Here is a 10,000-nt window from a genome sequence, read left to right on the forward strand (position 1 = left end):
CTCTCTCTCTCTCTCTCTCTCTCTCTCTCTCTCTCTCTCTCTCTCTCTCTCTCTCTCTCTCTCTCTCTCTCTCTCTCTCTCTCTCTCTCTCTCTCTCTCTCTCTCTCTCTCTCTCTCTCTCTCTCTCTCTCTCTCTCTCTCTCTCTCTCTCTCTCTCTCTCTCTCATATATCACTGTGTATCTAAACATCTATCTGTATATCAGTCTATCCATAAATCCTTTAACATGGTGGTTCTTAGGCTGGGGGGCGCACGCCCCTGCGAGGATCTTAGAAATTTCAAGGGAGGGAGAAAGCCATCTTATATACTTGTTATTATCTGAACAAAAGTGTGTGCTTCTAGTTTATGTAAGAATGCCAATGTATTGCCTTTATTAACTATATTTTTCTAAATCTTTACTCTACTTAGGCTAAGAGTTTTCTCAGTTTATTGACTCTCTTTATTTCCTGATCCTCAAGGGAGGGGGGGGGGGAGGTTACTCGTCATCGCGTCTCGTTTTTGAGCCCCGTTCTCTGGCCCTTTTCTATCGTATTGGACACGTTTTGTTTTTTGTTCAGCCAATAACTGCTACAGGTGCAGGGACGGGGGCGTGGATTGATGGGCCCATTCCTGGCGGGGCGTCGTAGTGACATCCGCATGCAGACACAATAACAAGGGGGTCTCCCCACGCCTGTACTAACTCAAACCCAGTGTGAAACATTGGGAATCTTACCCCTGGAGGTTGTTTCCGAGTGAGTGAAGGAGTGGGGAGGGGAGGGAGTGACGGAAGCGGGTGAGTGTTGCTATAGAAGTCTCTATCGAGCCTGAATGCATTAAATTGAGCCCTAGGACGGAGGTCAGCGCTCACGAGGACTCCTAAGTCTCTCTCACGCCCAGACCTGCTTAAAGGAGTGCCATTTAAGGAGTAATTGTGTGAGGGGTTATTCCTGCCTACACTCAGAATGCTACACTTCCCGACATTGAATTCCATCTACCACTTCCCCGCCCAAACATATAGTCTGTCAAGCTCATCCTGGAGAAGCTGATTCTCTCTCTCTCTCTCTCTCTCTCTCTCTCTCTCTCTCTCTCTCTCTCTCTCTCTCTCTCTCTCTCTCTCTCTCTCTCTCTCTCTCTCTCTCTCTCTCTCTCTCTCTCTCTCTCTCTCTCTCTCTCTCTCTCTCTCTCTCTCTCTCTCTCTCTCTCTCTCTCTCTCTCTCTCTCTCTCTCTCTCTCTCTCTCTCTCTCTCTCTCTCTCTCTCTCTCTCTCTCTCTCTCTCTCTCTCTCTCTCTCTCTCTCTCTTCATCCTCTTCTTGTTCTTGTTTTTCTTGTTCTTCTTGTTCTTGTTCTTCTTTTTTTTTTCTTGTTCTTGTTCTTTTTCTTCTTTTTCTTTCTTAACAGAAAACCTATTTCTCTTATTTTCACTTTCGTTCATTCTTCCGTTTTCTCTTAATTTCATTCTACCTTTTCTCTAAGAGGAGGAAGAGGATTGAAGGTGAAGTAGAAGAAAGAGGAGGAGGAGGAGGAGGAGGAGGAGGAAGTAAAAGAGTGGAGGAAGACATGTGAGAACATATGAACGCTCTTTCTCTTGTCTTTATTCTTTTCCTTACCTCCTTACCTTCTTTGTCCCTCCGTCCTTCCTTGCTGTTCACTGTCTTTCCTCCCTGTTCCCTCTCTTCTCCCTTACCTTCTTGTCTGCCCCCCATCCTCCCTCACACCGGAATATACTGAGAGCAGGGCAAGGGCCGGGGCAGCGGGAAGTAATGGCGGGAGGAGAGGCGGGGTGAAGGGAGGGTGGGGAGAGGAGGGAGTGTTGCAAGCTTTCTTTCCTCCCGGTGCCCCCCTCCTCTCCCCTCTCTCCCTCCTTCCATCTCCTCCCTGCCTCAGCGCTGGGGACAGTGAGAGAGAGCAAGATAAGCTTATGAAGGGATGGAGGGGAAGTAAGGGTGGGAGGAGAGGCGAAGTGAAAGAAGGAGTGGGGATGGGTAAAAGAAGAAGGGGAAGAAGAAAAAGGGGAAGAGGGGGAAGAAGTGGAAGAACAAGAAGAATGAGGGGAATAAGAAAAAGGGGAAGAATGAGAAGGCGAAAATAGAAGAAGGGGAAGAAGAATGGGAAGAAGAAGAAGAAGAAGAAATTCTTTCTTTCCTTCCATTTTCCCTTTGCAATAGAAGTTTTATTACTCAGCAAAACATATTTGGCATCATCCATTCTTCAGGAGTAAAAAAATAATAACATGTCATGCACTAGGGGAAAAGAAGACTGCAAAAATCCTCTACATTTATTTAAAGAACCGCTAAAGTAACAGCCAGGCATAGGTTGGCCTGCTGTCAGTCACGGCGGGGAAAAGGCAGATTCTCGGTGAAGCAGTGAAGGCACAAACCATTATTGCCGGAACCACTCCCCCTCCCACCTGCCGTTCACGGCGGTAAGGCACATTCTAAAATATATATATATATATATATATATATATATATATATATATATATATATATATATATATATATATATATATATATATATATATATATATATATATATACACACACACGACAAACAGCCCTTCGCAAGCAAAGCTTTGTGGGCAAAAAAGCAGAGGAAAACGAAAAGTAAACTTGCAAAACAAACAGTATCCCAAAACGGATGCATAATATACCATACAAGCTGGCAATTATAATACATCAGGGAGAGAAGAAAGAAAGAAAACATCTATTGTAGATTAGTTAAATCAAGTTTTGAAAAGATACATTGGGAAATTATAATATTAGTGATGATAATGGTGATGACAGCAACGATAATAATAATAATAATAATAATAATAATAATAATAATAATAATAATAATAATAATAATAATAATAATAATAATAATCCTGGTAATAAAATAAGAAAAATAATAATAATGTTAATAGTAATAATAATATTGAAAAATAAGATTGGCGCCTTTTTCCTTCCGTCTTCCACAGAGGGAACACGGATGACAGGGGCTGTCATCCGTGTTCCTCTATGAAGAAAAACATATTTTCAATATTATTACCATGTGTGTGTGTGTGTGTGTGTGTGTGTGTGTGTGTCATCACCATTATCATCACTAATATTATAATTTCCCAATGTGGCATTGTGCGTCAAGTGCTCCACGTGTCAAATGTAAACAAACAGCCTTGGGGTCTTGGTCCTGCTGGTGCCGATATTACACCAATGCCATCTAATGAGCAGACGCCAGCTGCTCACAGAGTTCCGTTCAGCTTTCCTGTCTTTCTCTTATAGTCTTTGGCCCCGACGTTCCTCTTCTCCGGCGCCTGCCCCGCCACGCCCCGGCCGGCTCTCACTCCATGACGGTGCGGAGGCTGGAGGGATCGGTCGGCCACCTTGTCCATCGTCTTGCACGGGTCGTGTGTGTGTGTGTGTGTGTGTGTGTGTGTGTGTGTGTGTGTGCGCGTGTGCGTGTGTGTGTGTGTGTGTGTGTGTGTGTGTGTGTGTGTGTGTGTGTGTGTGTGTGTGTGTGTGTGTGTGTGTGTGTGTGTGTGTGTGTGTGTGTGTGTGTGTGTGTGTGTGTGTGTGTGTGTGTGTGTGCGTGTGTGTGTGTGTGTGTGTGTGTGTGTGTGTGTGTGTGTGTGTGTGTGTGTGTGTGTGTGTGTGTGTGTGTGTGTGTGTGTGTGTGTGTGTGTGTGTGTGTGTGTGTGTGTGTGTGTGTGTGTGTGTGTGTGTGTGTGTGTGTGTGTGTGTGTGTGTGTGTGTGTGTGTGTGTGTGTGTGTGTGTGTGTGTGTGTGTGTGTTGAGACACCATCTGAAAAGAACATACGTCATTTCATTATAGTCTTTCTTGTTTTACTCCATTCTCTCTCTCTCTCTCTCTCTCTCTCTCTCTCTCTCTCTCTCTCTCTCTCTCTCTCTCTCTCTCTCGCTCTCTCTCTCTCTCTCTCTCTCTCTCTCTCTCTCTCTCTCTCTCTCTCTCTCTCTCTCTCTCTCTCTCTCTCTCTCTCTCTCTCTCTCTCTCTCTCTCTCTCTCTCTCTCTCTCTCTCTCTCTCTCTCTATATATATATATATATATATATATATATATATATATATCAGTATGTATATCTAAGCATCTATCTGTACATCAGTTTGCCCATCTGTCTTTTAACACAATGTCTTTTAGACTGGGGGGCGCACCCCCATGCGGGGATGATAGTGATTTCCAGGATGGGCGAGAGCCCTGAGGGAAATTGGGAGTTTCTTTTATCTTTTTTATTCTCTTAATAAGTGTGGGCTAATAGTTTATTTAAATACAAATGCATTGCCTTTATTAACTTTAGTTTTCTAAATCTTTACTCTTTTTAGTCTTGGAATTTTCTCAGCTTATTGACTCCTTATTCCCCAATACTCAAGGGGAGGGGGGGGGGGGGCTTACTCGTCCTGTACACGTATCGTTTTCGAGCCCCGTTCTCTGGTCGTATTCTATCGTATTGGACACGTTTTGGTTTTTGTTCAGCCAATAACTGCTACAGGCTGGGCTCGTGGGTTGATGGGCCCATTCCTGGAGGGGGCGTTGTAGTTAAAACGTTAAGAACCACTGATGTAACGCCTCCGCGACATGCGCATGTAGACACAGTAAGAAAAGGGTCTCCCCGCGCCTGTACTAACTCAAACCCAGTATGAAACATTGGAAACCTTACCTCTGGAGGTTGTTTCCGTGCTAGTGTTGATGGCGGCGGTGATGGGTGGGCAGTGTTTGAGGATGTACCCTCCGTGCGTCTCCTTCATGTTGTTGGTTGTTGTTCTCTGCAGCCAAGGGAGGTTGTTGAGGCTGATCTCTGTCCTGCACTCCACCATGGTGTACCAGGTTGACGCTGGCCATGCTAACCTTGCCCATGTTTGGTCGTTCTGAGCAGTTCAAGTTTTGTATACTCTCCTCAGGCACTTCCCCAAATTCACTACTCATTTTCTGACCACTGAATGTGGTGACGCTGTGGCCCTGTGATTGTATCTGTCGCTCACACCCCGAGACACATCCGTCCACCACAACGTCCAGCGGCTCTCTGCGGAACATGGTTGGGTTCAGAGTTATATACCTAGAGCGCGCGCTTCCGGTCCTACTCCTGCCCCAGCATCCTGGCTCATCCGGTGGCACGCATCACAGCCTGGATGAACCAGGTTGCTGGGGAAGGATAGGCAGATGCATGGGAGGAGGGGGACTGGGGTTACGCCACCGGATGAGCCAGGCTGCTGGGGAAGTATGGGTGGAGGCATGGGAGAAGAAGGACTGGGTAACCCACGGGCTCGATTCCTGGCACAAGTGGTTTGTTGATATATCTATAGATATATCTACAGATGTTTCTGTTTCTGCGTTTCTGCCTCTTTTCCTGTTTCTGCGTCTCTGGTGGCGCTTCTCGTCTTCAGTTTTCGTTTTCGGTGTACACAGTCTTCAGTTTTCCCGTTTCTGCCTCTGTGGTAGCGCTTCTCGTCTTCAGGCCTCGTTTTCGTTGTCGTTGTCGTTGTCGTTGTCGTTGTCGTTGTCGTTTTCGTTGTCGTTGTCGTTGTCGTTGTCGTTGTCGTTGTCGTTGTCGTTGTCGTTTTCGTTCTCGTTCTCGTTCTCGTTTTCGTTTTCGTTTTCGTTTTCGTTCTCGTTCTCGTTTTCGTTCTCGTTCTCATTCTCGTTTTCGTTCTCGTTCTCGTTTTCGTTCTCGTTTTCGTTCTCGTTCTCGTTTTCGTTCTCGTTTTCGTTCTCGTTCTCGTTCTCGTTTTCGTTTTCGTTCTCGTTCTCGTTCTCGTTCTCGTTCTCGTTCTCGTTTTTGTTCTTGTTCTTGTTCTTTTTCTTGTTCTTGTTCTTCTTGCTCTTGTTCTTCTTCTTCTTGTTCTTCTTCTTCTTGTTCTTCTTCCTCCTACTTCCGTTATTTCCACTTTTATCATATTCATTCACCTCTTTAATTACCTTGATCACCGAGTCTCCCATTAACTCACCTATACTTTGTCATTTATATTCTTTTTGCACCACAAATTACCACAATACCGTATTGCCCCTATGGATCAGAAATAACACACTACTGGGAAGGGGACATCGCACTGCTGGAGAAGGTATACAGAACACAGTTGGCGGGTGGGGATTAGGACCCCCTAGGAGCACAGCTTTAGAGACCGTAACGGGGGATATGGGCTGGAGTATAGTTAAGGAGAGAATTATAAAGGGGAGTTAGGAATCCTGAAGAAAATTAAAAAGTAGCGAGGAAAGATGGGTAAAGAAACTAATGCAGGAGAATGAAAACAAGTCCACCTGGAGGAAAGAGTTATAGAGAGGTGGAAAAGGAGAGATAACCTGACAGAGAAGTGTAATTGGCACGGATTTTGCCTTCACTGGTAGCCTGGTTCCCATGTGGTAATGGTATGCTGGATATCCGCTCCCAAATGCAGGACTTTATATTTTTCTTCACTGAATTGTAGCAGCCACTTTTTGTTCCGTTCCTGTAGCTTGGTGATGTCTTCTTGTAGGGGTTAATCATGCATCTACGCCATTAATCCTTTCCTCTCGTGTAGTTTCTCTCGCAGCGCCTTGTCCTCCTCTCCTTCCCTCTTTGTCATAAGCGCCTGGATCAGACTTGCCTTTTCTCTTCGTTTGCTTCACTTTTCAGTCTCTTCGCTCTCGTTATCACCGCCCATTTTTCCTTTTCATCCGCCGGTTTGATTTGCACCGGCCGCCCCCTTCCTTCCCTCCTCCCGAGCCTTGATACCCACATCACGGTTAGCTTCACAGTTCCGGGTTTCGTTCTATAATCTCACATGCTGTCCTGTCTTCTGCGGCCTTCTGACCTCTTTTGTCTGATTCTTTGAAGTTAAACATTATAAAATTATCTCTTCTTTTCACCTCTCTCTCTCTCTCTCTCTCTCTCTCTCTCTCTCTCTCTCTCTCTCTCTCTCTCTCTCTCTCTCTCTCTCTCTCTCTCTCTCTCTCTCTCTCTCTCTCTCTCTCTCTCTCTCTCTCTCTCTCTCTCTCTCTCTCTCTCTCTCTCTCTCTCTCTCTCTCTCTCTCTCTCTCTCTCTCTGATGCTTTCTTCCATTCTCTCTAGTGCCCTCTTTATCATCTCCTTTTCTCCCATCCTCTTTCTATATGTTTATCATCTTATCCATCAACCTCTTGTTTTAGTCTGAGATTTTTAGTTCCTCTCTCATCTCTGTTACACTCCCTTTGTTTAATTTTCTAATTCTTCAGCCATTTCTTTATTCTCACTCCTTATCTGTTTTAGCTCTTGTGAATTTTTTTCCTTACCTTTGTTTCACATTTCCTGCAGAACCACAGCCCTCCATTTTGCTCCTGCAGGTGTTGGTAAATGACCAGCCCAATCCAGCACACTGCAGGCCCTTGTCCTCCTTTCCCACCCTTCTCCCACATCGGCCACAATCCTCCTTCCTTGAGGCTTCGTCATCTCTCACACAGTCTGCACATTTCCCATCTTTGTCCAGGTGAGCAAAATTACCACATGAGCCGCATTTTTTCTTCCTCGTCCCGTCTTTACTTCTGCAGGCCTTGGTGCCTGCTGGTTGCTGCTGCTTCTTTTATACAAATAGCATACAAAATGCATGAGTAAAGCCACTTCTCTTCTCCTCCGCTGCCCTTCTCCTCACGCTCTGGTATCCCTCAAGTACTCCTCGCCTTCAGCGTTTCCGCGGAAAATCATAAGAAAAGTGTACAGACGAAACACGTGACGCCGCCGTCCACCATAACAAGCCGCAGCCCCGCCCACCAGCGGCGCCAGCCAATACCAGAGTGCCGACTAGAGTAGGGTTCCCTATGTACTGGGAGAGTAGCGACATAGGGCGTACCCATGCTGGGCTAACGGGCGCCATTTTCTGCCCAGCCGATTGACTGACTCCCACGCAGTTATTCCCACAGCTGACGGCTGCTTGCTGATGTGAGTGGCCGTGATGCCGTGTTGTTCTGCTTGTGGGTGCAGCAGTCGACAGCAGAAAGGGTTTAAAGTGTCCATATTCTCCTACTCCTAAAAGAAGGAAAATATGGAGGAATAAAGCCAGTTGGGTAGCTGTCCTGAAGACCACCCATCAATTCGGACCCTAGAAGAAACCGTCCAGTGAATCAAGAATGAGTTCCGGGGGACAGCATGAGCCAAGCATAACTGGCGCCACTATAAAAAATTGCCTGCGCCACAACGGCCTGGGGCCGATCATGCATCTGGCCCCTGAAGAAAGCCTATCGGCGCTACAGGCGAGAATGTAAAAAAAAAAAAAAAAAAAAAAAAAAAAGTCGTCTGGGGTGGGAGCCAACGTCGCACCAGTCTTACGTGCGGTATGTTTTATGAATGGTGGAGGCTCATTTCTGTTTGCGGTAGGAAGAAGAGAACTGTCAAATGTAAGACGGAAATAAATACTAAAGGAGATTAAAGCATCAGTCCAGGTTAATATTTGACTATAATTTGAGGATAATAATTGAGAATAGAGAATATTCTCCAAAGAAGTGATGATTCACAAATCACTCACTTTTCTCCAAAACATGTGCATAATATAGTTGTTTATGGTTAATTATGTGCATGTGGTCCTGCATGTACACTGTTATATATCCTGTTCTTGTGTGTGGACTGTGTGTTATGCCCATGCACCTACTTGGAGTAAAGTAGTAGTGTTCACAAAATAATATGTCCTGCGCTCTTCATACCTAGGTACGTATAGCCTAACTTTATCCTGTCCTATGATATTATGTCCATGGTTATGTGTACTCTTCGTAGGTTTTTTTTACCACATGTCTCGTGTTTCTATACGCGTATTTTAACGTGTGCATTATCCGCACAGCTCAACTTCTTATACACTTTCTAGCTCAGGTAGTTATGAAAACGATGATGGGGAGTTCCTTGCTGAGTTTTTAGATGATGACTTTAAAAGTTCTCGCAAGTCTGAAGGCAGCATCAACTTGCATGCTAACTGCATGCCTCCCCCTTCCCGCGGCCCGCTGCACTCGACTATCTACTCCAGCTTATCCCTATACTGTCCAAACCCCTTATGCAAGAGTTCACCAGCATCTTCATTCTTTCATCTCCTTAACTGATAAACTCTGGAACAGCCTTCCTTCATCTGTACTTCCTCCGGCCTATGACTTGACCGCTTTCAAGAGTAGGGTATCAAGACACCTTTCCACCCGAAATTGACCTCTCTTTTGGCTACTTTAAACTGTAGCGCAACGCCGCAGACTGGCCCAGGACGGGAAGCGCGCCGCAACCGTCTCTGGTGAGTGAGCAGTAGGCGGTGAGGTAAGGGGATCTGGCGCACGGCCGAGGCGGTGAAAGAATCGCTGAGTGGTGTGGAGGGTGAGTGGGGTGGGCGGCTAAATCAGTCGCCCGAAGAGGGAAGAGGAATCGTCAGGGGGTGGGGGGTGGGGGATGATGGGGGGAGGGACTTCGTGACCAACGGGGGGAGAAGCCGTCGCAGGGGGGGAGGGGTCGTGTTGAGCCTGACGAGGGGAAGAAGGGAGTCAAGAATGACTTGTGCTTCCCCCTCCCCCCATTCACCCACCTTTCTGTATCATACACGCAAACCAACAAACACACAAACATTAACTATATGCCCGATAACCTCTTTCGCTCCTCCCTTCTCCCTCCGCCTCGTTACTTTTCCTCCATCCTCCTTCGCCCCCCCCCCCCTCCCCCGCCAGCGCCCTCGATAAAGCTAGGAGGACAATGAGGAAGGAGGGGACAACCTCTTCTCCGAACTGCACGGCGAGGGGACCGAGGGGAAGTGAGGGGGGGAGGAGGGCAGGCGCCGGGAGTTCTTCTTCTTTAGGATTTACCCCCTAAATACGGGGACAGGGCCTTTGCACAAGGCGGCCCTGTAACGGGGGGTGGGCAATTTAAGTCCCGGCGGGTGTAGGGACGCCTCCGCCGCCGCCACAGCCACGGGTAACAGCCGGCGAGAAGCGACGGAGGAACGGGCTCTCTGGGCAGGCGCCCACTCGCCGGAAGTTGAGTCAGAGAGAGAGAGAGAGAGAGAGAGAGAGAGCATCCTCCTTCCTTCGTGCCTCGCCCTCTCACCCATTTCTGTCTCCCAC

The 10,000-nt window shown here is 46.9% G+C and overlaps 2 protein-coding genes across 4 annotated transcripts in view; one reads left to right on the forward strand and one right to left on the reverse strand.

Moving 5' to 3' along the window:
• LOC127004454 (transmembrane protein 87A-like) overlaps nt 1-10,000 on the forward strand; it is a 104,466-nt gene that overhangs the window by 59,296 nt on the left and 35,170 nt on the right. Inside the window, exon 3 of one of the 2 annotated variants that reach the window (XM_050872180.1) lies at nt 7,268-7,410. The exons of the other annotated variant lie outside the window; for it this stretch is intronic. Within the exon in view, the coding sequence (XP_050728137.1) occupies nt 7,278-7,410 (133 nt within the window). The 5' untranslated portion in view covers nt 7,268-7,277. The remainder of the gene's footprint in view (nt 1-7,267; nt 7,411-10,000) is intronic. 2 annotated transcript variants of the gene reach the window in all.
• Nucleotides 1-10,000, reverse strand: part of LOC127004456 (uncharacterized) — a 24,731-nt gene that overhangs the window by 7,243 nt on the left and 7,488 nt on the right. Inside the window, exon 2 of one of the 2 annotated variants that reach the window (XM_050872194.1) lies at nt 9,133-10,000. This exon is cut by the window's right edge and continues 428 nt beyond it. The exons of the other annotated variant lie outside the window; for it this stretch is intronic. The gene's annotated coding sequence lies outside the window, so the exon portion shown is untranslated. Of the gene's footprint in view, nt 1-9,132 lie in introns of those variants that run through there. 2 annotated transcript variants of the gene reach the window in all.

This window comes from Eriocheir sinensis, chromosome 28 (genome assembly GCF_024679095.1).
Source record: "Eriocheir sinensis breed Jianghai 21 chromosome 28, ASM2467909v1, whole genome shotgun sequence".
NCBI lineage: Eukaryota > Metazoa > Arthropoda > Malacostraca > Decapoda > Varunidae > Eriocheir > Eriocheir sinensis.